General features: G+C 50.7%; 7 protein-coding genes across 7 annotated transcripts; 3 read left to right on the forward strand and 4 right to left on the reverse strand.

The window, feature by feature from the left end:
* Window positions 1-3,136: 3,136 nt before the first annotated feature.
* CORC01_04241 (galactose oxidase) lies at window positions 3,137-5,493 on the reverse strand (the record flags this gene model as incomplete). The annotated part of the gene is made up of 7 exons (XM_022615889.1): window positions 3,137-3,451; window positions 3,627-3,662; window positions 3,713-3,995; window positions 4,051-4,109; window positions 4,161-4,241; window positions 4,331-4,632; window positions 4,839-5,493. 7 exons carry the CDS (start codon window positions 5,491-5,493, stop codon window positions 3,137-3,139), a joined length of 1,731 nt encoding a protein of 576 aa, XP_022477634.1.
* A 4,245-nt stretch (window positions 5,494-9,738) lies between these two features.
* Window positions 9,739-12,731, forward strand: CORC01_04242 (OPT oligopeptide transporter; the record flags this gene model as incomplete). The annotated part of the gene is made up of 13 exons (XM_022615890.1): window positions 9,739-10,073; window positions 10,134-10,339; window positions 10,391-10,464; window positions 10,515-10,551; window positions 10,601-10,725; window positions 10,781-11,029; window positions 11,078-11,195; window positions 11,273-11,373; window positions 11,426-11,541; window positions 11,591-11,626; window positions 11,687-11,883; window positions 11,940-12,049; window positions 12,105-12,731. The coding sequence occupies 13 exons, from the start codon at window positions 9,739-9,741 to the stop codon at window positions 12,729-12,731; spliced, it is 2,331 nt and encodes a 776-aa protein (XP_022477635.1).
* Window positions 12,732-12,914: 183 nt separating this feature from the next.
* On the reverse strand, window positions 12,915-14,978 carry CORC01_04243 (heterokaryon incompatibility protein; the record flags this gene model as incomplete). Its single annotated transcript, XM_022615891.1, has 1 exon — window positions 12,915-14,978. The coding sequence occupies one exon, from the start codon at window positions 14,976-14,978 to the stop codon at window positions 12,915-12,917; it is 2,064 nt and encodes a 687-aa protein (XP_022477636.1).
* A 2,029-nt stretch (window positions 14,979-17,007) lies between these two features.
* Window positions 17,008-17,349, reverse strand: CORC01_04244 (uncharacterized protein; the record flags this gene model as incomplete). The annotated part of the gene is made up of 1 exon (XM_022615892.1): window positions 17,008-17,349. The coding sequence occupies one exon, from the start codon at window positions 17,347-17,349 to the stop codon at window positions 17,008-17,010; it is 342 nt and encodes a 113-aa protein (XP_022477637.1).
* Window positions 17,350-17,998: 649 nt separating this feature from the next.
* CORC01_04245 (uncharacterized protein) lies at window positions 17,999-19,212 on the reverse strand (the record flags this gene model as incomplete). Its single annotated transcript, XM_022615893.1, has 3 exons — window positions 17,999-18,365; window positions 18,423-18,910; window positions 18,976-19,212. The coding sequence occupies 3 exons, from the start codon at window positions 19,210-19,212 to the stop codon at window positions 17,999-18,001; spliced, it is 1,092 nt and encodes a 363-aa protein (XP_022477638.1).
* Window positions 19,213-20,685: 1,473 nt separating this feature from the next.
* CORC01_04246 (uncharacterized protein) lies at window positions 20,686-22,521 on the forward strand (the record flags this gene model as incomplete). The annotated part of the gene is made up of 3 exons (XM_022615894.1): window positions 20,686-21,513; window positions 21,569-21,682; window positions 21,736-22,521. Coding segments are annotated over 3 exons (1,728 nt in total), but the record flags the coding sequence as incomplete, so codon positions are not given.
* Window positions 22,522-23,357: 836 nt separating this feature from the next.
* On the forward strand, window positions 23,358-27,661 carry CORC01_04247 (ankyrin repeat protein; the record flags this gene model as incomplete). The annotated part of the gene is made up of 5 exons (XM_022615895.1): window positions 23,358-23,394; window positions 23,458-23,596; window positions 23,665-23,922; window positions 23,972-24,609; window positions 24,666-27,661. 5 exons carry the CDS (start codon window positions 23,358-23,360, stop codon window positions 27,659-27,661), a joined length of 4,068 nt encoding a protein of 1,355 aa, XP_022477640.1.
* Window positions 27,662-27,730: the final 69 nt, after the last annotated feature.

A 27,730-nucleotide genomic window follows, 5' to 3' on the forward strand; every position in this document is an offset into this window, starting at 1 on the left:
TGATTGGACTGAAAGATTTGTGTGGGTGGATAGGAGTGGGAGAAGCTGCGCTTAGCGCCTTCCCGCAGCGTGGGACGCACCCTGTTCTTGGAAAGAGTCGAGGTGGGGCCCAGGGGCTTTGCCAGCCACCTCTTGCGCAGTAAGGTAGGTACCTGGCTGGTGGGTGAAAACGTGCTGAGATCAACGTCCTAGTGTCACCAGTGTTTTCTTTGAGTCCCATTCTCTCTGGCGCGACTGGTTTGAAGACCAATGGCACAGTACCTATGGTAAGGTTGTCAAGGGTCGAAGACGCTGCAGTCGGGAGGATGCTGCTGTCTGGGAAGAAAAGGTAAAATTAAAAAAAGAACGGACAGATCAGGCTAATGAGGTCAAAGTTGGCGCCCCATCGCATTCTATTCCCAGCGCTGCCTTTCTTGACTTTCTTCCCCGGCCAGACCCCTCAAGTCGGACTCCGAGAGTGACAGTTTGCCGGTTGTCACTTCAACACCCACTTGTTCCGCCATCTCTCAAGTACTCGAGCTTCGACCTGATGAGCATTCTGAAGACGGTCGGGACATCTCGAGCGGGCAAACTCGAGCGAAGCGGGTGGTCCATCAGCCTCATTACGTTTGCATAGACGAGATGGGTGCACGTTGGCGACACCCACCGAGCGCGCATTAAGCAACGACATGCACACCATCTTCAGACCGTCCCAACACCAACCGTCCACTGCGTCCACTGTCTGCGAACACGCACCTTGTGCCGCTCCAACACCTCCCACACCACGACATCACCAGGCTTCAACCCAGTCGCATCCGAACAGTTCAAGCTGGAGAAAGTTGGGGCCTCCAAGCACTCGGCATGTCCTTTGTCCTGGGCAGTACCCGGGAAGAAGCTTAGCGGCAGTCGTACTCGTGCTCGAGCTCGAGACTGTCGCTGACCGTCGGAGTCTTGGTGTTTCGCAAATTTCTCGAAAACACTCTCGACGCAATGACCGGACGAAAGCGCCAACATCAGCCTCTCTCCAACGTCGCCCCGTATTCTTCTGCTACACATGTTTTGCGCAAGTCAGTCAGCGCTGTCATCTCTTTGGCTCCCGCCTGCAAGCCCATTCGTCTGACACGATGCGACATACGTCAACCGCTCTCGAGTCTCCAAAGTCAACCAACGTGCCAACCGTGCCAACATCCCCCTTCCGAGTCCCTGCATGGCAGTACTTATCCTCAATGCCTGTGCCTGTGTGCTGGGAAACCAAGGTCCCATTGAAGCATCCACCATCCCGGCCGGTGATGTCAAGACTCCAGACCAGCCAGGAATGTGGCTCTCTGCAACGGCTGATAGGCCCGTGTCACCCCAACGTGCGACAACCACCCTCGATTCGGATGCTTGACGGCCTGGGGCGGTCGCTCTTGCCGTGGCAACAGAATCAAACTCTATCTTTAATCAGTCAACAAAAGCCGACACCACATTGCTCGCTTGTGTTGACCGGTAGCCTTCGCAACGCCAAGATTCCAGACAGTCAATTTTCAGCAGTCTAGACCAGCCGTGGCTCACGCAGAAGCTAGGAGCATATTCAGATGAGCCGAGCTAGCTCCAGAGGGCAGCCCACTTTGTGCTTGGAAGTTGGAACAATGACAGCGGCGTTGGCCATGTCTAGGATGATGCACCTTTTGGCTGAATTGCTTCAGCTGCCCGATCGACCCCACCACGCAACCTGACCGGTGCTCCAGAGTCCAGACTGATACGGATGAGATACGTACCTCCCTCTCTGTCATTGAGCCGTCCTTTACCTGCACCCGGCAAGTTACACTGACAATCCTTTGCCAGCTGTCGGTGATTGGCTGACGCCTCCGCACCTCCTCCTCCTCCTCCTCGCCCCCTCCAAACGTCTCCAGCGCTGAATCCCACTATAATCACTCAAATCCGCAACGCGCGAGTCAACTCTAGCCGCACGCGCCATGCGTTGGCCACGACCGATTCCAGGGACCCTTTCACCTGGCAAAGGGTGTCACATACTTTTTTTGCCTGCATCTCGAGCAATGCCTGCCAGACGAATTCCTTACCGGACAAGCCTCTGATACTCCAAATCACTGCCCTTCGACGACCAGCGGTGGCAGGGCATGCCAGCCTTGCGAGCGGATACGCACAAGGACGCCCCGTTGAGGGTTCACACCCATTGTTACCCTTGGCCGCAGTTGTTTCCATAAGCGCCTGCAACGGGTTGGGTTCGCCATCGCGACAATGGCATGCATAAGACGCCGCAGCCTTACTACCAAACCTGAGCACGCAGAGTCGGTCCATTCCTTCAGACGGAGATAGGCAGGCAACTGCTCTTGGAAAAGGCACTCGGAGCCTACAGCGATCTGCATGGGTGCATTGCAGAGCCATACACCCGTTCAGCGCAGGTTTGAACTCCGTCAACCGTCTATCAAGCTAGCACTGCCTCGACGCCATCAAGTCCAGTCCAATTGATGCCTGTCTCCAGTCCTCTGTCAGCGCCGAGGTGGGGACTCTTACAATGCTGGCTTGAAGGATCGCGGGTTCGCTGGCATTCCTCCTCGCAACTTGTGCATGCTTGGCTTCGTGTTGATGGGACCCTAGCTGAGCCGCACCCGCGTTCTTGGCCGAGACATTCGGGTGCCTCGCTCCTACAAAATGCCACTCTATCGAGCTAGCCGTCTGCCGGAGAGCTTCCTCAATGTCGCCTGCTATCAAGCAAAGTCGACTCAGCGATTCGCATATGTCAGCATTGCACCTCTCGGCCCGGCTTGCAGCTGTCTCCGTCTGGGCATCGACCGTCTTGAGAGGTTTGATAACCAACGGATCTCGTTTCGCGCACAGGACGGATCTGCAGAAACGAAGCAACATCCGATCGAGACTTGTGCGGGGCCCGGGATCGGCCCTTCACGGCTGTTGCCCGTGGTGGGGTTCGTTCTCTTCTGCCTCCGATTTTCTCTCGGCGTTTCGATCGACCTCAGCAAAACCAGTAACAATTTTTGCTCTATCCATCTGGACCTTGGAAATGGTCGGGAGAAATATTTTCAAACAATATGAGAGGTATTGAGGCAAGTAACGTTCTAATCAAACAAGTGAATGTTGTACGGCCAAGCATCGCACTCTTTACTCCTTTTGCAGTTATTGAGCAGGTGGACAACGTTTACACCGCGACTCTGAAATTCTTTGCGACGCCTGGAACGCCAGCTTCATTCACAGCAAACAACATCCAGTAGCCGGGCAGTGCGATACCGGCGTCGCTTGGAACAGTAACTGCGTACTGATTATTGTTGGTCTGGGCCTCCAGAGGGCAATGTCTCTGGTCAGTGTTAACGGCGTGTGTCGAAGTGCCCATCCTTATCATCGGGAAAGTGCAGTTCGCCGCCTCTTCCATTGTTATGGTGATGCTGTTCCCGGCCTTGCAATCGGAGACCGAGAGTTCGGAGACGACGGGGCGCTTGGCAAGAGTTTGCCCGTCCTGGAACCAAGTTAGCTTGGACGTTCTCTTGGGTATCAGTGATCCAGCATCGTTTCCCACGGATTCAAAGAGACAGGGCGGCGAGAAGAACTGCCCGTCAAAGTGATTGGCTGTACATCCGTTGCAAAGGCCACCGCCGCCGGAGAAAATGGTCGTCGGGCATAAGAAGTGCTACCGAGTGGTAGTTGCGGGGGGTGGTGAGTGGCTTGACCTATGAGGGAGTCAACTTTGCAACCTCCCGAGCTTTTTCAATGAACTGACCTCAGTGAAATCCTTGGTCGCAGGGTCCCAGATTTCGGGGAAGAGTTGCGGGTTGGCACCGGAGAAGAGGACAGTACGGCTCTGGCCACCGATAATAAAGACTTTGCCGTCGGGAAGAATCACGCCGTTGGCGAAACCACGATTAAGTTCGGCGTTTTCGAGTTTCTCAACTTCAACGGCACCGCCAGCCTCGCCGATGGGAAGGACATGAGCGTTGGCGGTCGATGCGACGCCGTCGTAGCGAGGGGCACCACCTATGATGAGGATCTTTCCGGCAACAGCCCTGAAAGTCACTGTTAACGACAAAACTCGGCAATAGACAGGCCGACGACACTTACTCGTACATGACATTGACACCGCACATGGCATCGTTGTCACTTCCTCGGTTTCCAGCACCCTTGACGTTTCCCGAGTCCCGCCCGCGTAGATTACCAGTTCATCGCCTTACTAGGGCCGGCCTGGAAAACGTATCCGTCTTTCCACGCATGAAACCACGCGTGGCTATCGTCTCGCAAAGAACCACGGGTATCTTGCGTCAGCGTCAGCGTCACCGAGCACCCATCGAGCTTCTTCCACTACTTGCTCGCAGGGTCGTAGATCTCACCATGCTTTCCCTACGCAACCCCCCCGAAACGAGCCGCCAATGGTGAAGACCTTGTTGTCGGAGGTGAGGGTGCTAGACTGGTGCCCACGCGGGATCTCCATCTCACCAGTGGCGGCCCAGGAATTACTGTCTTCGTCAAAGATACTCGTCTTAGCCGCAGTGGAGCCTCCGCTGACGATAATGTGGCCGTCCGCGTCCATGGAGATACCCGGACAGAACATGTCCTGCTGGGTATTCTCAACCAGGGCCTCCGTAACCTCCTTGATGGACGGGTTGTAGATTGACGTGTACATTTCCGGGAAAGGTCCAGCGTTTCCTGGTTTTTACAAGTCAATCCACGCCAATCAACAAATCAAACTTTCGGCATCCACGGAAAGGAATACAACATTGACCTCCAGCCAGAAGACCACGCCAGCAACTCCCCAGTTTTGGGCAATAAAGCCACGGCAACCGGTACGACCGGGAACTTGACAAGCGCACTCCATTGTCCAATGCTCTCGAAATGGGAAAAGTCAAGCTGACCCAAGTTATAATATCCGGCCGTGCCCGTGCCGCCGCCGCAGAACGCATCTTTATCACCCGTGCAAGCCGTCTTGCAGAAGCTGCTCCCGCTAGTGCCGCGGTCGCTCGGCGCGTCGCCGCAGGAACAGTCCCGCCCGTCGCCGCGGAGACTAAAGTACTTGCTCTGGTACAGTCCGCAGTGGTCCTGGCACCATTGCACCGTCATCTGCGAGGAGTGGAGCTTGGCGTGCTCGGCCAACGGGTCACCGCGCGTGGGCATGCGCTGGCAGCCGATGTGCTGCGCTTTGGAAGGGGACGCCGCAGCCGTCATCATCGTCCCCGGGCCGTAGGCGTTGACGTAGTTGGTGCCGCCACGGGAGAGGCTGTACATATTTGACTTGAACTGGGAGCGGTAGGATGTGCAGGTCGTGGGGCTCATATTGTCGGAGCGGGTGCCTTGGGAGGTGGGAACGTCGGTGGCCGCGGGCTGGTCCGTTACGATGAGGGCGGTGGCGCGAGTGCGTTCCTGGTAACAGCCGAGATGGACTTGGCCCGAGGGCGCGGGCTCATCGGCGGGCATCTGGTAGACATTGAGGGTATCGTGCGTGTCTTGAGCCGATGTGAGGAGGGGCAAGACGAGTGCCACGAGGGACAAGGCTCTAGTGGAGAGCTGCATTCTGAACGAGTGTAGAATATACTATTAAATAACGAATGTCTTGAAGACAACGAATGACAAACACGAAGGATGGACTGAAACGAGACGAAGATTAGGGAGCTCCTACACAGAGTTGCCTGAGCAGGTTCGAAGGGAGTTGAGCATGGGATGGTATACACCTCATATATACAATTTAGGGCTGCTGAGCATCTAGATAGTCACGATACATGTAACTTCGCGCCGGCTGAACTGAATTACATTCCGGACTCTGAAACGGAACATGGGCCTGATTGGCAGCTTACAGACACAAAGCGCTGTCACCGTTGGCGAGCACACACTGACGGCGGGTGCGTGGTTGAGATGGCCGAACACATTGCCCCCCGCTTACCTGTTCGGAGCAGAATCTGGAGTGACGGACCATCAAAAGAAAAGACGACGAGAATCTCAAAGCTTTCTTCTCCTACCATGGGAACAGACGGGGTTTGGCAGAGTTGACAATGACGAGTTGGGGGTTTAGGTGTTCTGCCAAGACCTAAGTGTCATAGCGGCGAGCCCTGCTTGCTCGATCTAGTTTGGTCGACTTGCGTTGGAGAAAGGTGTTGTGGCTGGGCCAAGTTTATTCTTGTCGAGACTTCTTTCCGATGAGCAAGGGGGGGGCGTTTGTGGCTTGGGGAAACATCGTCGGAATGGCTCATAACGATGGGAGCAGGATGTGAGTTGAAGGTGGAAAGCAAATACCAAGTCGTTCTCATGGCATTGAGTCAGTCCCGCAAAAAGAAAACGTCTAATGTGCACAGCAATGACAATTCCCGAGCAGAAAATCCGTCACGCAAGATTTAAGCTTATCCTGCCAGGATTGTGACCGGTCACAATTCCGACCAACACTGGAATTTGCAAACTAAACCCTAGTCACGTCGAAAAAGAAGGTTGCGACCGGCCAAAGCTCGTCAGTTTACCGCGTCTCAGGTCACTCAGTCAGCCTCGAAGGAGAATTCGCATTCACGGCCCTCTTTATTTTCTTTTTTGATTGTGGCACTGCTCCGTTCTGTCTCTAGAACAATCCGGGGAAGCACGTCTCGTCGGCAGGTTAATGATCCTGACTTCTTTCCACGATGTCTGTGTTCCCGCTTTTTAGATTCATCTGATTTTCCAAAATAGTCTAATCAATGCGACGATCAACGTGCACAAAAGCAGTAAACCGGGTTCGTCCGTTGGAATGCACGCCTGCCTCGGCGGGATTAGCAGCGGCAGGTTGAAGATTAGTCTCTGCCGGCGGTTGCATTGTTTTGTAGAAGTTCAAGAACGAGTCATGGCACCAAGGAGATGATGGTTGCATTTTGGGTCAATCTGTGTAGTCGATGTATTGCGAGATTCCACTCCGCGGCGCCCACCTCCTGGGCCATGACGCGTTAAGGAGGTGGGAGCCGTGATGTGCCACATGTGTGTGGACCACACTATCACAGACCAGATGATCAAAATAGTTGATTATCCACTTCTGTCACACGGGATCTAGGTCGGTCTATAAGGATGGTACTACTCTCGTCCCCGTTCGATGGAAACAGCTGTGGCGGCCCTGCCTAGGCAACCCGTGTCCTAGGTTTCTATAGAATCGCACCCACGTTGAACCATGTTTGAGGATCAAATTACTCTTACCTCACGGCATGAAACGCCGACGTTCACTTCAATCACCACTCATCAGTTTATCTACTCATTTTGACTTTCTTAACACATTTTCACTTGCGTCCTGGATATCTCGTCATCCATGACTTAAGATCGAGGGAAGCCCATGAGATTTTATCCTTACCCCCGCTAGGGCAGGATCCGAACATCCAGAAGGTGCGCAGTCTATCCTCCCAAAAAATGAAATTCGTGGCCGCTGCCAAATTTGGTGAACAGGCAAAGATGGATATATTTGCGGTCCGACGCGTATGCCGATGCATAGCCGCTAGTCAGAGGAGGCGAAGGCCATTGACAACCGTTACAGAATCCAAACACGAAAGAGCTCAGCCCTGAAATAAGTGTCATCTTTACACCAGTACCCATCATCCTACCGGATTCTCAATAGTACGTACATACGACAGGGTTAGCAAGACCCCCTTTTATGAGAATTCGCTGGACTGTCCTTACCCAAGGCCGCACGATGCGAGGCGAGCGTAGTCGCTATGGTCCTCTTGAAGAGCCTCAACTCCACCAGCCCTCCCACCTCGCGGTTACCAACAAAGGGGTGGACGGCCAGCCACGGAGAGGATGTCTCAATCATAGCTGTCTTATCGCAAGCCTTTCAGGAGGACTTGATTAGTGGGTGGCTACAGAGCCCGAGAAATGCCAAAGGTGTCGGCGGATGACAAGATATGGAGATAATCGACGGAGGACATTGTCGTACAATACATGATGAGATCCTCGGAAGAATGCATGTAGTCTGGACTTCACTTTCATCACCAAGTCTCAATTCTTAATAACTCTAAATTTTCTTGCTCAAAGTTCTCTCGCAAAGCTCTCTCATTACCATATTCATCTTTAACATGCTGTTCACCGAGTTCTTTTTATTTGTCCTGGCCGCAGGGACCACCCTCGCTTACCCAGAGAAGCTCGGTCAGTTGAGTACACCTTGAATGTTGCATCTGCTGATACAAGCTGTCTACCCAAAGATGCGTGGAAACGGCTTTCAAGGTGTAAATTCAAAAGATAGATATCTAGGTAGGCACATGCAATTGGGACTTTTGCGTGGCAACTTGTGGATACAGTTGAGAATACTATGATTTCATTTAATAATGCTGGTTTGGATATTTACAGCCACCTCTCTGATGCTGTTCAAGTTGTGAGGGATGGCATCATGAAATATACGAGCCTAGTGCTTAGTCGAGAGTTTTTTGTTCTCGCTCCTACTCTAGATTCTTGCCCCTAGAACCACCCGAGGCACCCTCCACAGCCTTCAATCTGAATTTATAAAGTTTCGCGAGAAAGTTGTATCTTCCTCATGAGAGACTCATTCTGCGAAACGATAATGTTTCGCAGATGCAGCTCCTCGTTACCCTAGGAAGCAGCATGATAATAGCCTCAGTTGTGGGTTGCCCAGAATGTTGTCGGCCTAGAACCAAGGCTTGTTCTTTATCACTACCATTGAACACCTTTTGACTGTTGACTGAGGCCTACATAATCTTGTAATCCTACTCATTTCTTCAGCTTGAAGGCTTTGAAGTGGAATTTCGACTTTGTTGACATGACAGAACATAGGACAAGCCGATACGTGGGTCTTGACACGCTCCCATAGTCGGCTAGAGTGTCTCTGCGCCTACTGGTATTCCTCATAAGGGCCAAAGATTCCGTATTGCATATCCATGTATAACACACTTACAATATCAACTAAGGTAATTATAAGTGTACACTTTTGAGATAAAGCTATCCTCTTAGCCGTTTATCGCGAGTCCTCAACAGATCACGTTGCATGAACATGCATCATATGCTATCGGATCCTGTCCGATGTCCTTACTTGACAAGCTCTTCACGCTTTGCCGAGTACCAACAACAGATGCTGAAGGTGCAATATGCGACCAAAGAGCTACAATAAAACCATCCTATGCGCCAAGGGCGGGGCGACGGAGTTACTTCCTCGAAAGTCTGAATCTCCCGCGCTATACGTCTTCAACAGCGTTCTTTTAGTGGTCTGAGATGAGTTCTTATCAAACTTAGGGAGGAGGTGTCGGGCCTCCTCCGCTTCCGCTGGTCGATCTCGACATACTCCACCTACATTGCGCCTTGATAACGCAATCAGATAATGCAGGCTTCGCCTGCAGCATCAACATCCTTCAGCCATTCCTCTTAGTTCCGATGCCGCTCAGTATAATTGCCAGGGTGTATTAGCCGACGCTAAACCAACTGCAATCAACATCCCATCCAACGTCTGCCGGGGTTGAGGGCGTACCCGAGAGAGAAGGAAAGTCTCCAAGGGCATCATTGGTTCAGCATATTTTATCGAATGATCCAGTTCAGCTCTCTCAGTTGTCCATACCAAATACAGATTGATGGTCAATAACGCTTGGGTAACTTCCCTTGAAAGGCGACGATAAGCTATTCCCGACTGGAAGAGGTTCTGCATTACCGAGGTGGCGACACAACAACGCCCTTCACAAGCACCTCACGGAGATCCGCAATTGCATGCTGCTCCTCCCCGTGAACGATGAGCTTAGGTTTGATCGGTTTACTTATACTCGTTGGGAGCGTCGCAGTGTCAACTCTATACTTCCCCATCTATACCAGCATCCGACCATGTCTAAAACACGTGACGAAAAGGACAATACTACTCTGAACGACTCAAAGGAGTCAACTAACCCCAAGGTGGTTGTTGACTCTGTCTTTGAGACGTCGGAAAAGCTGTTCCTTGGAGGTATTGATGATGGCTCGGACGGGGTAAAGAGAGGATCTACCGACGACTCGGAGCCAGAGTACGACTTCAAATCTGAAGAGTTCGCCAACATCCCCGAGCTGGTTCGCAACGTTGTCGGCTTTGAAGACGATCCGTCTTTGCCGGTGCTCACCTTCCGATCAATCCTTCTCTCTGCAATCTTTTGCACGACCGGAAGCATTGTTTCGCAGCTTTCATAGTAGTTACTCCTTCTCCCCCCTAGAGCTTGATATAAGGCACAGCACTAACTTCAAGCCAGCTTTCGAACCACCACGGCACCATTCCCTGTATTCTTCGTCATCTTGGCCTCAGCCCCTCTTGGTCGGCTACTAGCCCGTACTCTGCCTGATTACACGGTACCTCTTGGACGCTTCTCTTTCTCCCTAAACCCGGGACCTTTTTCCATCAAAGAGCATGCGATCATTGGAATCGCTGCCAACGCGGGCAGTCAAGGCCAATGGGCGAGTTAGTCACGTTCTTTGTATCCGCTTCAAGCTCTTTTCTCACATCAGCCAGCCTACTTGCCAACCAATGCAGCACTGTATTACGGTATCACGATGAATCCGGCCGTCGCACTCTTCTTTGGATGGGTAGGATTCAATGATGCATAGGTCGATTCTTGTACGCTAACTGCAAGTAGGGTGCTTCTCTACTCGGGTTTTCATTCGCCGCAATGGGTAAGTCCAAGTGCCTGTCCTGTTCACAACACTTTCTGACAAGCCGAAGTCCGGAAGATCCTGATTGATGATCCCGAGTTCATATTCCCTTTGTCTCTTCAGCAAGTCACTTTGTATAGAAGTATGCAGGGGAAGACCGAGTTACACAAAAGCGTTTCCCGGAAACAAATGAAAGTAGGTTGAACGTCACCAGCCAAACACCCGCAAGCAAACTAACAATGGTATCAAGGTGTTCTGGTGGATTCTGCTTGGCACGTTTGTCTGGCAATTCCTCCCCGAGTATCTATTCCCCTTTGTCGCTGCTCTTGCTCCCCTATGTTGGTTTGCGAGTCGCAATCATACTGTGAACTTCCTCGGCGCTGGCCGTGGAGGCATTGGGCTCCTCAACATCACGCTCAATTGGTCCAACATCACGTCTACTGTCATCACTTATCCTTATAGCGTTCAAGTGACTATCTTTGTTGGCTTTGTTATCACTGTAGGTTATGGTGTTTTTTTCTGATGTTCCACACTGACTGTTTACAAGACATGGATCTTGATTCCGGTTGCTTATTTTGGCAACTTATGGGGATCGCCTACATACGACATCATGTCAAATGGTGTTTTTCAAAAGAACGGCTCCTCTTATCCATTTGCGTCTCTAAGTAAGATGGAATCATAATCATTTAGGGCTCGTGTACCCGGCTTGCTATAAGGGCTAACGGCCACAATCTACATGTAGTCTACACGGATTCAAGCGGCGTTCAGCATGTCAATGAAACTGCCTACCACGAGGTTGGCCTGGCGTACTCCGGCGCTCAATACACATGGGAAATCTTCATGGTGAGTCTTCTTTAAGTTCATTCTGGTTCAATAAGTCGCTAAAAAGATGCAGTGGTACGCATCTTACATTTCTTCGTTCGTTTGGTGCGGCCTGTTCCTAGGCCCTAAAGTCGCCAAGATCTGGAAGGCAAGAAAAGCAGAGGGCGAGTATCACCAAGACAGATTAAGGTTGGTCATTCATACGTCGATATTAAGTGCGCTGTTCTGACTTGTTTAGTCGCATTATTCAGCAATATCCGGGCCTAACTCTTTGGTAAGTGCACGTTCCTCCCAACATAGCAAGTCGCACTTTGGCTAAATGCACATTAAAAAGGGAATGGGGTCTCCTGACTATTATCCCCATTGGTATCCTTCTTGTGATTGTTGCTACGAAGTCCGTCTGGATGCCGACTTGGACTTACTTCGTCGCTCTGGGCTTTGGTGGCGCTGCCATGCTCCCCATGAGTCTAGTTTATGCGATGTCTGGTTATTCGATCAAGGTCGGGTTCTTCAATGAACTTATTTATGGCTGTAAGTTATTTATATGACCAACCCTTTAAGACTTGGTAGCTGATGGGCGACTTAAGACATGATCGACGCGAAAGGATCATCACGGCATCCACTGGGCCAGCTGGCTTATCGCATCATTTCCGGCAATGTCTGGTATGATGCTCGTATCGTCTTGGAAGACCAAAAGGTAGATGCCATTCCGAGTGCCTTAATCATTAGTGAAATGCTCACATTTGACGTAGATTGGACACTATCTCCATCTTCCGCCACGAGACGTGATTGGTGTCCAAATCATTGCGAACATGATTTCTCTTCCTATCAATTACGGCGTCATGCGTTGGGTCATTTCATCCAAATTCGACTACGTAAGCGGCCGAGTTGCGGATCCTCAAGGACAATGGACTGGTCAAGAGTTCAAGAGCTACAATACGGCCGGCATTCAGTATGCCCTCGTTGGGCCTAAGAAGCTCTTCGCTTCATCCTTTTTCAAGCCTGTTCTCTACGGCTTCCCCGCTGGAGCGCTGGCACCGATCATCATCTGGCTTCTTCATAAGAAGTTCCCGAAGGCCCGTTTCGACCTTTGGAACTCGACGATTTTCTTTGCTAGCGCGGCAACTTTCCATGGAAATCTTAGTACTGGACCGTTTACAACTTTCCTTGTTGGAACGTTTTTCAACTTCTACCTCTACCGTTATCGGCGTACTTTCTGGAACAAGTGGGCATACATCAGTGGCGCCGCCTTGGACACTGGCTTCAATGCTAATCTCTTGTTCATCTTCATCTTCCTGGGTACGACCGGGGCTGTGATGGTGCACTGGTGGGGAAATAATGCGCAAAATATTGAGCGGTGCTTTGCCTTGAAGGGATAGTGCAAAAACAACGGAATAGATGCTGCGAAAGGGTCAATGAAGTTACCACAGTGGTGCGAAAATCTTAGCTCAGAGCTCAGTCTCGAGATTGCGAACACTTTGCGCCAGTATCACAGTCACTGAAGCTAGATAGGGTTGTTTCACGCAGTAATTTGACGCGATGCGTAAAAGTCTATCAAGTGCCTAGATAATACGGACTTCGGTGAATTTGCACACGCCGCCAGCCACCAAACCATTGATCTCCCCACGCATAAGACCATCGACAAAGCATTGTGAGACAACTTGCCATCCCTCATTTTCATGTCGCATGATTATGGGCGCTGAACAACCTGGGACGATGAAGACTGAGTCTCCCTTCCGTATTTTTTGAAGGATTGCAGTCCCGAAAAGACCGTTCTCCGTGGTGAAGACCGGGTACACGATCCCGACATGCTTGTCAAGTGATTCCAAAAAGGGCTTAGGATCTGTACAATCTCCGACGTCTTGGACTCGAGGAAAGAAATCCTTGAATTTCCGACCCCAAGGTTGGAAATGGGCGTTGACCTGCTTGCGGAACTGGGTTAAATCATTGAGATTGGCGTGTCTGAGAACTTTGCCCCAACCACGCTTTTCCAGTGACATGATGTCTGGATCGTCGGGGCTCAGGCTTTCGAGCCAAGGAATATCGAGAATGGTTGTTCCTGAACCGCAGTCATAGATCGCAGCTCGATGAAGAGTCCGTACGATTGCGGCCTTGGGATCGCTCGGCATCTCGACAGATGCTGGCTGGACGGCATCTTGCCATACACCAAGTCCTCCGTGCTTCCAACCCAAGAATGGCGCCAGTCCATCTACCACATCAACGAGATATCCTCTAGTAATGAGAACCTTTCCATCTTTCTCCAACCGGAAATCAGCTTTCTGTCCCCAACTGGCGTTACAATCTGTTCCCCAGAGATAAGGATCCCACGGAGATGTCAAATCCGGCACCCAGGAAGGGAGCGTGAGGGTAGATTCCGTCGTTCCAGTGAGAACGATGTCGAAAGATTCGAAACCAGTAATCAGAGCGCTGGCAAAGTCGGAGAAAACATCTTCTACACTGCGGGTGTAGTCCGGCTCGATGTGTTTAGCCACATATTCTGGTATCATTCCCATTAACCCATACAGACGGTCTCTCAAGTCGAGTGAGCCTGCCATTCTCCCAATCATTAAGAGAAGTCCAAGATCGTCTTGATCTTGCCTGCGCTCCTCGTCCGTCTGAGCTCGACCGCGACGAACACGCTCTTGAGTCGCAGTCACCAATTCAACCAACTTCAATATTCGCCACACTTTCTCACGGGCCCTTACAGCACCATGGATGTTCGTAACACTTTGAAGGAAGTTATGCAGCGGCACCAGACCCATTCGAAACGTCCCAAAAAGAATAGAAGGATTGAAAGGCCCAAGGCATTTCTCCTGAATCACCCAAATCCGAGACCAATATGTCTTCTTGACAACTACATCGATGGCCCGTCTGATGGTTTCTTTCTTCTCTGGGTCCAACAATGCCGCTTCCAGCACTTCAGATGCTGCAACCTTGTCTTTTGACTTGACTATCAACTCGTGAAGCTGAGCCATGTCGGGAATAGCCTCATTGGGTATGTCGCCGAGCCAGATTGAGACAATGAGCGCTCTGCCATATATAAGGCGCATTCGCTTGACTTGACGATTCCGCTCGGCCAGATCTTTCTGATTGATGCAGATTGCATCAGCCCAAATTTTCAGACCGTCAATATAATCTGGATCTGAGGACAAGGCCCGAAGGGCCGCCTCTAAGCTCTGACCGACAAGCACAACCTGGCCGTTCATGATGATGGGCGCTTTCACGGCTTGGTCTCCCCATGTATAGCTTAGGGCTCCATAGTCGCCCCATGAATAGCGATGGTAGCGGGGATGTGCGCGTGGTCTTTCGAAAGGCGAGCTCACTCTTGTCGGACTCAAAGATCGATATCGCTCATTTGAGAACAGTCGCCAGCGCTCGTCACTGTTTCGCCGAGACAGCGGCTGCATCTGCGATGACCAGGCGCTATAGTCTGGCAGGTGTGCATCGAGGGAAACATGCTCGATCGTGCAATGAACAAGGCCGTGCCATTCAGATGGCTCATCGCGAAGCTTGACAAGAGGTGGTCGTTCAATCGTCTGCAGGTTTAGGACCCGGATCTCGTTCCGGTCCTCATTGAGTGGGCAGTAGCTGAAGCCAGCAGCTTCTGTGAGTCCTTGAGTAGCCATCGTGAAGTCGGGATGGTCATGACGGTGCATGCGATCTTACTAGGTGTTCAGCCCTCTTAATGAGAGGCAGCCTTTGCGGCATTTAGCCTTGGCTTCCACTACCGGAGCCTGCGATTAGATGGAACTTCTTGATTCGCTCCCCGGATCAAGTGCCCTTGGTCTGGTACAATGTTGTCTGACGTGAATGGAGATTCGACATAGCCCCATTGCAGCATAGTGAGGGGCTATGTTGCAACACCATTGGTTCGAAAGTGAGAGTACAATGCAACGACATGCCTTTTTTGGTCATGACTCTGTTTGAGCTTTTTCCATTTTGAATATCCCGGCCCCGCACGTACTTCACTCTCTGCAGGCTTCTCACATCACTGGGTCTCCTCCAAGTTGTTGTCAGGTGCGCGGCGAGGAGTGAGAGACGTATAGAAGACCAGCCCAAAACGTAGGTGTGTATTGTGACGAACGATCAAATCGGACATCTCTAGTCTGATGTTCGTGCCCCTTATCCCCTTATTTACAGCAGGGGCCCTGGTGGGCCCTCTTAGTCAGACTGTCAGGTCGGGCACCTGACAGTTGTCCTGTCAGCGTGTCGTCAAATAGTTCCCATCTTGTCTAGCAAAATGGTCATTGAGTTCTTTGGGCAATATGTTGGGAACGTCCTTGAGCCTCTGTTTTCAAAACTGATATCATTGAAGTCTTGACTCTTCTCAGGACAAACCAGCTAGGATTTTGGGGGCAGATTACCGTTCATAAACATCAACTAGTTGAATTTTCTCAGCCTATGTCTCTAAAATCTAGGATGTATGGAAATCAGATCGAGGCTTCGAAAACCATTTTCAATCAGTCGCTAACGAAGCCACCATTTTCGGAAGAAATAGCGTTCTGGTAGGCTCGCTCATTTTGATGTTATAAACGTGTCCTAGATTGAAGGAATTCCAAAATCTGCAAGACTCCTTGATACTGGGCTACTTATGACCTAAAAAATACAGACAAGGTGCCTGTACTTTCCCATCCATTGTACGAATATGCTAGGTATCTTGAAGTAAGACAACGTTGGTTGGTTCTATTTCCGAACTGCCACCAGTCAAAACTCAACAGGTAGTCGATTCCCTCGCCGGTAAAGTAGAAGTAAAGGTCATGGGTGGGCGTGTCTCGGTCGCCCACGTTGGCCATCTACCAGTGCCCTTCACAGCGCAGGTACTGTTAAGGTTTCCATCCACGCTATCAAGACTTATCTCAATCTTACCACCAGTAATTACGAGTTAAACTTCGCAGTTAAGGTTGCCGCGCCGTCGCCAAACTCAACGCCCTCGACCTTCATGTAATCACTATCGTTGATGAAAGCGACAGTCATGCCGCCATCGATCCAGACCTCAGACTCAATGCCTTGGGATCAAGCAATCAATTTCTTTTCTTATTTTCGAAAGTCTTCACACCCATTCGTTGTGCTGGGCCCTCGGTAGTCATCTTTATCTCTGGATGGACCCGCAGGGAAGCTAGCTAAAACTCTCGGCCGCAACTGATCAAGCGAGCCCACCAACTCCACGTAAGGCGCCTTGGTGATATAGAAACTATGAGTTGTTGTCGGTATCAACGATATCAGGGTGGGTCATAAAGCTGCCGTCTTCAGCGTGCAGGACAATGCCTTGATGAGTCTATGGCCTCAAAAGAGTAGGGCCTGTGAAGTAACGAATGTCCTCCGGGCAGCACACAGCTCTGTAGATCATTTATTAGAGATTTTCTCGCTTGCAGGCCCAGCAACCTTCCTCAAAAAACCGTAGGGCGCCCTGTGTCATCGTTGTGAGCGCCGAAACCGTCGACCATGAGCTCAACCCTGCTGATTTTGCCGCTGTAGGATATCATGTCTTCGTTGACTTTGACTTCCACAGGTCTGGGTCTCACCAAAGCATGTGGACTTGCCCATCATCATCAATAATCACGATGAAACTAATCTGGCCATTGCCGAAGAGAGGGCGACTATGGCGTCGACAAATGGCCCCGTGACACTGTCGCTGACACCCACGCCAATGGACATTCATATGACTTCCTCGTGACTGGTGACCGGAACGTAGAAGTAGTACTTTCCATTTCGGCTGATGACCTGACCAGCCCAGGCTTTAGCGCTAGCCCATGCCAATATGCCGATACTCTTGAGACTGCCATGGTGTTGCCAATTGACCGTATTCGCCGAAGAAAAGATAAGCCACTCTCTCATATCGTAGTTTTTCGAACCATCATTGTCGCGGCCGGTAAAGAGATAGACTCGGTCGTCAATAAGGGGAGGAGCAGGATCCTCAGTGTAGCAGTTTTGGACAATCGATTTCTTGGTGTGCGCGGTGTTAAGATTGCAAAGACGCCAGCTGTGAATCGACTTCATGATGGATTTTTGACCAAGAGCGATGTATATTTAAGGGAGATTTCTGCACGAGGAATCGTTCCTGCAAGACGATCTTTATATTTACCTAGAGTTCGGAAACGGGTACGAGGCCCATTATGGTTGAACTCTGGTTGTGTGATAGACAAAATCTAATTATCCCCTTTCACAGTGCTCGCGGCGGGAACTCCAAGATGCGATACGACGCTTGTGTGTGCACAACAGCTATCAGGAAGTTTGAATGAGAGCCCATGTATCTCGAAAGATGATTGTTCACTTCGTATCAGTTGGCAAATGATCAGTGCCGCTCTTGCACTACGTTTCCAGGGTATCGAAAGGCCTCTAGAGGAGGCATCTTATACTGTCATTTGGATGCTCAATCACAATGAAGAAAATCCAAAAGTCAACGTGGGTTTGCCCATGGTCACCGCAACTGCTTATAATTTCGGCCTATAACTGAGCTTGTTGGTGTAGGATGTGACTTTCACACCCCAACCATCAACCTGGCTCTTTGCTGCGTAGGCCTATGCTTGAGACCCTCATCAACAGCGGCGAAAAGAAGGTACTGCGCAAGTGGCTCAATTTAAATGCAAGCAAAGCACAGCAAGCATGTCATAATGATGATGTAAATGGATAGTGCTTGAGAATAAATTTAAGTAGAACCTGTCTCCTGGGCGTCTTGCGGACGCGTCTGAGTATTGTTTTCAACCTTGATCTCAATCGGTTTAGTGATCCCCGATGTCATGGTAAAATCAATCACACCAAAGTCGCGATTACTGCTATCTGAGCCGTCACTAACGTTCTCTGGTGGGAAAAGCGATGATCGACTTGTCCCGGACTCCCTCCGGACCTGTAGCTTTGCCCTCTTTCCCCCGCTCCATACAGAGGCGATCTGTGTTCCATTACCTCCAGCCGACGGCAATCGTTCTTGAATTGAATTATTTCTGTTCGCAAGCCGAAAAGACGAATTCTCGTGGGTGCTCTGCTCATACACCAAACGCGAGGCAAGAATGTCGATACTGAGACAGAGATGAGTATCCAAATGTATCGTGGTTGATGAAGAGAGTCAAACCTACAAAATCATCACCGGAAACATACACTCAAGAGTGTATACAAACCTATCAATCTGGCCTGCGACTGTCCGGGCTTGCTGAACTGCGGGCTGAAAAAAGTAGGTGACCGCCCTCGTAACCCCGATCAATGCCAGGATGGCGAGGCGGATCTCCGTACTTCGCATCAAGTGCTGGAAGAGCGCTGATGCGGTCGATGCCCCTTGCGATATCGATTTCGCCGCCGCAAACTTGCGCAAGAGGAAGAAAGCGCTGAGACACTCAAGCACAGCTAGGCATGAGAAATAGCCCACGTGAAGATCGTTGATAGTCGGCATAAGATCAGATTCTCCATTCACGAGTATCTTCACCCGGGAAACCAGTATCATCATTCTGAGAATGAAGATGGCCCCTAAAGCTACCCAGAATAGAGACTTGAAAATAATACGATCGCGGCTGCACAGGACGCGAGTGAGAATAGCATAACTGTAGAAGGAAATGCCTGATTCTTGAATCTGAAGTTTCATTAGATCGCATTTTATCCATCCTGTTCTGAAAAGAAATAGCAAGCCTTGCGTACCATCCACATGACATCCGCAACACCAGATGCAACCGCTGTGTTCAAAATGGGGTAGTCTGCATAGAAACTGTAGTAACACAACCCATTGGCGATAGAGCCTGCGATGGAAACAACAATAGGTATAAGTGATACAGGCGAGAAGGCCGTGATACCAGCAACGATGAATCCAAACAGCGTGTTGGCCAGGCCAATAGTGCTCAAAATGGCCCAGCTTGTCTCGAAGTAAACGGCGGCCATCGTGGCGCCTTGGGTTGCAGGCGCATATGCAACTTCACAGGGCCAAAACTTTCACATCATGTCATCAAGTCCTCCACATGTGTCTTATACATTTTTTGATGCGCGACGGGCGCAGTAGAAAAAGCAGAACGCCCGCTGGCAGGCTCATCTTCTTACTGCAGAAGCTGAGTCTGTTACGCAGACACCAGTTCCGGAACCCTCTCTTGCGCTCCAATAGCTCGTTTCCGAGTCTCGTTCTGTATTTGTGGCTGGCATGAGGATTCGACGCGCACCAATGAGCCATGCGCAGGGCTTGATCTAATACCGGTTTGTGGGGTGAAAGCTGGGGTAGACGTTAATTTCATCTAGAACTTGCGCCTCTAAAATGCGCCTCTTTCCCCAGCTTTTGCCCGCTGAATGGCTTGGTTGGTTCCCCGGGGATTATCATCAATGCAAGGTAGTATCACCGCCGTCGAAGCCGGTGGGATATAACCGTACCCATCTGCGGCCTTCAAATGAGAATCTCTCTATACCTGCCCTACACCAATAATCAGCCGCATATTTGCCTGAGGCTTTGTCGGCATCCTCGAAATGTAAACCATGTTCCTCCCAATCCACGCTCATGCGTGCTGGATCACACGAGAGATAGTTCGCGCGTGGCTGGCAGGTTTGCGCTAGACTAGTTTCTATACAACCACGAAGACAGAGATGGAATAGCGAGGCTATGATACCCAGAATCTTGCAGATTTAGTGGCGGCCAACAGAGGTTGGTCAGGCGACTCTTTCATCTTTTGTGTCAGCATGGATATATTCTAGAAGGAGGTGTTCAGGCAACCCATCACTAAAATCCTTTTCGGCCTGCGGGATCACCTTCCCAGCAAGGAATGAGTCGCCGTCATCTAGCCTCCTTCGATACCAATGAGGGCAATGATCTTGACCTTCCAGCTTCACGGGGATCCCGATTGGGTATTTGCCGAAACTATAGAAGCGGCTAATAGCACACATCCTTGTTCATGAGACCCTGAAACATCGAGTAACACCTGCTTTTACTCCATAACGTAGTCATACACGTACACCTTACCTGCTGGGATTGACGGGTCAGAGATCGAACAGTCAGAATTGGGCCGATTCTTTGGTGTTCGTAGGGAAAACTTTTCGAAGAAGTCTATTGCCATCGCTTACACACCATGTTTTTCCAATATCTTTCAAAAAGGCATACGCTTTAAATTGTGCTTGATGCCAGCTCCTGGTGCGCCACCTTTCCATTTCCACCGGCGTGCTGGAGCGCATGAAACAGACTCATCATTTCATTGAGAGTTTTCCTCTTTTTTCCAATAAAAGACTCAAATTCAATTCTTCCAACATGCTACTCTTCACAAAATCCATGCCCCCGAAGATAAAAAAAAAGAGAGCGAGAACAGGTAAGTGGTCGGTTGGGTGCCGAGAACGGGATGGAACATACAGCTGACTATGTTGATATGTAGGTTGCTCTAGCTGGTTTGTGACCTCGTGCCTCAGCTGATTGATATTTACTTACACCTTCCCAGCAAAGAAGCGAAGAAAAAGTGCTGCGAGCGGAAGCCTCGATGCACTCGCTGCACTGAGAGAGGGTTGGAGTGCATCTATAACCCTGTCGAACCACGTCGTAGCAAACATGCCAACGGAATAACCTCAAAGACTCCTCGTAGTGTTTATCCGATGCAGAACTTCAGACCCAAAGAGTCTTTTGAAGCTATCTCAAATGGGAGCTTCTCTGAGCCTCCAAAAGAGGCTTACTCTACGTCCAGTCACTCACCCCCTGAGACACCAGCCTGGGCCACCTTCAGCCAATTTGACTTTTGCGACAAATCAGTAGATCAGCTTGCACAGTTTGATCGAGAGAGTAAATCAATAAGTAGCTCACAGTTCAGCTTTGTCCCGCTTGACACAGAGTCATCCCAATCCAGCACCATCGACATCGCGTCTTTACTGTCCAGCCTCGAAATACCGCGCCCATCATTCTCTCACATTACAGAATGTGCCCAGGAAAAGAAGCTCGTTCATCATTTCTCAAGTGTTCTCTCTCATTTGATCGTCTTCACGGAAGAGCCGAACAACCTTTTCCAGGGCCTCATTTTGCCCCTCTGCTCCGACAACTCACCCGTCCTGCACGCTTTGTGCGCCTTCGCCAAGGGTCATCTTGAGTACATGGGCGTGCAAGACTCCAAGAATTCTTCAAACTATAGACTTCTCGCTGCCGAAGGTGTTTCTCAACTTGTGCAGCAGAATTGTCGGCAGGAGGAGGCATTGGCGGCGACCATGTTGCTGGTTTACTACGAATCCGTAAGCTTTTCCCCTTACAGCTCTTCGTACAAAGGTCGTTGCTGACTAGTAAAAGCTCACCTTGACGGGGGCTACAAATACGGTTCATGAGCATCTGCGAAGGGCTTTTCTTGTGCTGAGTTCGATTCCCCTGTCTAAGAAGGGCCACAGTGTCTTGTTCCTTGAAAAGGTATGTGTGGACCACTGAGGTCTCAGACGGCCCAGGACTGATACTGTGAGCAGGCTTTCCAGTTTTACGATATAATTACAGCACTCTCACTGGGACATAATCCAGTCTCTACTGTGCCCGCCACTGGGCAGGTATACTCAATGGCATCACCTCCGTCCAAGTCAGCCCAAGACGGCTCTGTTGATCCACTTCTGGGTATGACTGGCAATCTGTGGCCAATTCTATACCGTCTCAGCACTCTTAAGTCATTGAAGGGGGATTTGAACGGCGCTGTTTCCAACAATCAACCAGCCAAAGCCGCCGTTCTCTTGATGGAATATGAATCAACGGTCAAAGCAGTACAGAAGGCACTCCAAGATTGGGCGCCTCCAGTCCAGTTAGACGAGAATTTTGAAACCTTCTGTTATTCCGATACTCAGGGCGCATTCCGCGCCATGGTTCACAACTCTTTGGCATACCGTCATGGTGCTTTGGTATACCTGAATCGATCCATTCACGACCACCCTGTCGATCATCCTGCGGTCCAGGAACATTGCCATCTTACTCTGGAGAACTGCGTTGCAGTCATCGCATCTGGCGGACCGGTCAATGCGCTTCTATGGCCTCTATTCGTAGCAGCATGCGAAGCTGTGACGGATCAGGACCGAGGCCTCGCAAGGTACGCCTTCATTGAAATCGAACGAAGACAGGGTATGATCAACATTGAGAGAGCTCGTGCGGTTGTCCTTCACCAGTGGGCTGCTGCGATGTCGGGAAAACTAAAAGACGGCTGCAACACTGGCGCTGAAGCGTGGAGGGAGGTTGCAGAGAGTATGGGAATGACAATCATTTTTGGCTAGAGAAAGCAGCACACTCGTTCCTGTTTCCGTTCTCTGGACACTATGATTACCAGAACCTAGCTTGCACTCCAGACGCTAGACAAAACTGATCCTAAGGAAATCAAAATTACTTTGGCCCGGTGACAACAACTTGCTGGACTGGACTGTGAATCGCGGCTCTCCGGGCGTTGGGAGGGAGGCCGATCAGGACGGCACACCCGTGCACACCCGGCTCGGGCCATAGTGGGTCCGAATGTTGGCGGAGCCCCGGCACTGGGCCGCAGTTGAGATCCCGTCAGCCACGGCTTTTCTCAGATTGCTACAAACTTAAGCCAAGAATTGAGAGAAAGGCTCACTTTTCTTCGTATTCTTGGACGATTTCCCACTGATTCCGAGGATAAAGTACTGCGTCTTCTTGGCAAGACAATGCAGCTTTAGAACCATTGTTAAGCGCCAGGATGTCTCGGCGCTTAGCCACCTCCGTTGCCTCTCGATCAACCCCTGCAACCCAATAACATACGCTCAACCCAAAAGGAGTCTCCACCGCAACGCCAGGGCAACATCATGCAGGCCTCCAATGTCCGCCTTTCGATTCGCCCAACAGCCCGCGCCTGGTGCAGCTGGTGGCATGATCCGTCTCTCATAGGCGATTGCACATGCTGGTCAACTGCGAGGTCCAGTCTTGCATGGTATATGTTGCCCGGCAGACTGCGCCTTCATGCAGTCACCCGAGTGGCCCGTCTTTGGCCCCCGACAGAGTTCGATATTATGTATGAGTAGCGCAGTCCCAGCCACTTTGGAATTTGCTCACCTCTGTCCTACTCTTGATGCTCAGACTGCAGTGAAATCAGTCAAAGATGGACGACCAAAGACCTGTCCGACTTCTCTCATTGGGTAAGTTTCCCAGTTCGTGCCACTCATTTTCATGATTGTCGACTTACACTCATGTCATGATAGATGGCGGGGGTATCCGCGGACTCTCCTCCATCTTGATCCTGAAAGATTTGATGCGCCATGTGAACCAGGATCGCGAACCCGGCAATCACCTTCAACCATGGCAAATCTTCGATCTGATCGGAGGTACAAGTACGGGAGGGTAAGAATCAATTCTGCACCTATCTGGGTAGTCTGTAATGGTTTATTCTGACTGATACTCTCCCGAAGCATGATTGCCATCATGTTAGGATGTCTTCGAATGACAGTCGAAGAATGTGAAGAGGCGTATATTCGTCTAGCGAAAACCATTTTCAAGCCGAAGCGATGGAAGTACAACTGTTTCAGCCGCAGTGTCGACTTTTTCTCCGCCAGCGAACGCTACGACTCGTCCAAGTTGGAAAGTGTTGTCAAAGAAATCATCAAAGCACGAACGGGCAGCGAGAAAACCCCGTTGAGCAATTTTACAGAGGATGCGGTCGGCAAAGTGTAAGAAGATTCAAGAGTCACGCCGCATGCCTGAGCTGACGCGTAGAAGATTCGTCACCACGGTTCAGACAGATGACAATGAGCTACTTTTGCTACGCTCGTATGAAACGAGGCAAGAAATGGACAAACATTCCAAGCAATTCCAGTTATGGGAGGCACTCCGCGCCACATCAGCTGCTACAACGTACTTCAAAGAGTATCGTCGCGGTAATGCAGGGTATTTGGACGGAGCGCTAAAGAGTAATAACCCCATCTTTCAAGTTCGCCAAGAAGCTCGAGACCTATGGCCGGACAGGGAGGCTTTCTTGATCAGTATCGGAACCGGCACCAAGCCTTCGGTTCCACTCAGGGGGAACCTCATACACCTGGCGAGAACACTGTCCAAGCTGGTCACTGAAACTGAAGAAACATGGAATCGATTCAGAGGGTCGCATAAGGAAATGCTGAAAGATAGCCTCCTATTTCGCTATAGCGTCCCCGAGCTTGGCGGCGTGGATCTGGGAAATCACAAGTTGATGGGGATGGTCCGCTCAAACACGGAGCGCCACCTGCGAGAAGCATCAACAGAGAAGTACGTCACAGCATGTGCAAAGAAGATGGTGGAGATTGAGTCAGATGGATATGAAAAACCTCGCGCGGGAAAGCCTCGATCACTACATCTAGTAGATCTGTCAGACTCCGAGAAGGGTGAGTTTCAGTTGCTAGAATCTGGCTACAGGAACGTGAAACTGACTCAAGGACAGACTGTTTACGTAGTCTCTGTTCAACCAGCGGTGACTATGAGAGCCAGAGGATTGGCATCGAGAAGCCTGTCCCAGGAACCTGCCAATGGTTTCTTCGTCACCCAAAGTTTGTCGACTGGGAACAGAGCACGTCTTCCTCTCTTCTCTGGGTAACGGCAAATCCTGGTTGCGGCAAATCGGTTCTTTCCAGCTTCCTCGTGGACGCTTTAAGCCATGGGGAAAACCAGTCCATCGTTTGCTCGTTCTTCTTCAAGGCCGGCGTTGACAATCGCCGAAGCTCCCACCAGGCTCTCTGCATCCTGCTCCATCAACTCTTTGTCGCCGCCCCGGAACTGGTAAGCGCAGCAATGGAAGATTACTCCAGCAAAGATATTTTGGCTTTCACCAACGACGTTGAGGCACTCTGGGCGGTTTTGTGTGACTCTGCTAACCGACTACGCAACCGCACCGTCATCTGTGTCGTTGATGCCCTGGACGAGTGTTCTGACGAGTCAAGGAATCGCTTCATTAGCCAGCTTATCGCGTCATTTTCAACCAGCAACTCCGAGAAACCTGCCGGCAATCTGAAATTTCTGGTTACAAGTCGTCCGTGGCCCAGCATCGAAAGGTGCTTCAAAACTTTGCTCTCGATCCGATTGCGTGGAGAAAACGAATCGCCATCGCTCTCCAAAGACGTGGAAAGAGTGGTTGAGTATCGGGTGCGGGAGCTCAAAATGTCGTCAGCGCTCTCCGACGAGGCCAGCACAATGGTCATGAAAGTGCTGAGCGAAGGAGCTGATCGTACATTCCTCTGGGTTTCCTTGGTGTTTGACGCAATTGAGCGACTCCAGTCGCGGAAACTCAGCTCCATCGAAAAGTCCTTGGAATCCTTACCAGGTGATCTTGACCAGCTTTACGAAAGCGCCTGGACAGCCTTCGTCGACCGCGAAGCGTCACACAAGCTACTTGGTATCATAGTAGCTGCGAAAAAGCCCCTCAAAGTCGATGAAGTCAACATTGCTCTCAGTCTCGGGGAGAATACCACTTCAGTAGAAGCCCTAGAGCGAGAGCTCGAGCCTGACGCAGAATATACGATCAAAAGATTGGGAGGGTTCTTCATCCGAATCATTGACTCTACCGTATTTCTCGTGCATCAAACTGCACGCGATTTCCTTCTTAGCTCAAGAGCAAATGACATGACGAAGGAGGGCAGGCCGAGGATTGCACTGACGTTGGCACATTCTGACTTGGGGGGATGCTGCGTCAGAGTTCTCGCGCTTGACGGACTTCCGACAAGACCCAGTCTGCCGACAAATGAACAAGAGCAGTTCGCCTCGAACAAAGCTTTTTTGGCTGAGTTGCCTCACTGGGCAAGAAACTTTTATGTGTACGCTTCACGTCACTGGACGCAACATCTCAGAGGCAACTCGTTACCCGAGTCCAAATCCGGCATTGATCGAATCGTCGTGACAATCTGCGATTCAGCAAAGCCATTTCTTGGCGGCTGGTGGTATTGGTATGTCCAGAAAAGTTTCTTCGATGACGGCAAGAGACCGCATCAGGATTCTCGCCCCCATGGATATGCCGGTCGTTTTCATGCGCACTACTCGACGGCGAGGCACGACTTTGTCGCCACACGAGGGCTGCTAGAGGCAGGTACGTCCAGTGTTGAGCAGCGCGACGTAAACGATGACGATCTGCTCTACAAATCGTGCTTCTACTATTTCATAAATCAGATCCACTGGATCCTTCATCGATACGATCATGCAGTCCTTCAGCTTCACAAGTCTTTGGCACACGCGTCTGAGTCTAAAAGAATGGACCTAGTCAACATATTGCTTGCAACTGGGATGGAAATCAACCCTGCAGTGCAAGGTCCCCCGACGAAGACTTGGTCCCTCACCCAATCCGCCATCCAATGCACGCCTGCTCTCGAGCGCCTCCTCGCACGAGGGTTGGTCATTCAAAGGGAGGATTTCGCGTATGCTGCTCGCCATGGATACACTGAAGCGCTGGAGTTATTGATAATCAACAACGTCAAAGATAGAGACAGCCAGGTGAACCTAAGGGAAGCCTTGGCCCAAGCGACAGAAAATGGATATTCGCGGTGTCGAGCTGTGGCTCTAAAGTATCTTCCCAGCAACGCCGCCAAGGAGGTGGATCCATCGGTGGGGTTGTTGCCTGCCCTTTGGCGTCGTCCCGAGCTTATTGATGATTTTCAGGAGCTACTTGACGAAGGAGCACAGGACAGCGGAGAAGTCCTGTCCACCGCCTGCTTTATGGCATATCTAGAAGCGGTGAAACTGTTGCTGGGTGTTATTACTTACACCCGAGAAACCCTCGAAAAGGCTCTGTTGGCCTTCTATGACACACATATGGGACCCGATCTGAAGGCTTACTACCTTCAAGTCGTAGAAAAGACGGTGGGCTCTGGACGAAAACTGCATGATGGATTTAAGGTTTGGTCGCTTTTCGGTTTCACTGTCGAAGAGAATGCCGAACTCCTACTACTACTTTCAGCCAAGGGAGCCCGTGTACCTCATCGCAGGTATGTCGAAGCAGTAGCTTTGGTCATCGCCAAAGATGAAAAGTTCAGCCTCTGGCTCCTGAGTACCACAGAGAGACTCCAGGACGATCCGAATCTTTCGGCCAGCCATTTCCTGCCATTAATGTGCTTCTGGGGGAAGGCCGCATTGGTACGGACGGTGATTTCGCAAGTGGCGCTGGCTGATATCAATAAGAAAAATGGCGCAGGCGTAACCCTTTTGATGATCGCCACGGCCTCTGGAGATTCGGCCACGGTGAGACTGCTCCTGGAAAGAAGAGCGGACCCCGATCAAGATTGCCGATTGGAGGCAGCCAGGTCAGAAATGACAGACTGTGAGTTGGAGTTGGTTGATCTCCTCTCCAGTGTAGCTGGAGGCCTCAACCGTGAAACTCTCGAGGGTTCGCCACGTTTGCTAGCCCGGGACATGGGATATTCTGACATTGTCGGCCTGTTTGATTCATGGCGATGATTGAAATGGGCTTTTTTTTTGTGGGCTCAGCTTGACGTTTCACGGTGGTCGTAGATGCAGCTCTATCAT

This window comes from Colletotrichum orchidophilum (genome assembly GCF_001831195.1).
Source record: "Colletotrichum orchidophilum strain IMI 309357 chromosome Unknown Scaffold_27.1, whole genome shotgun sequence".
Lineage (NCBI taxonomy): Eukaryota > Fungi > Ascomycota > Sordariomycetes > Glomerellales > Glomerellaceae > Colletotrichum > Colletotrichum orchidophilum.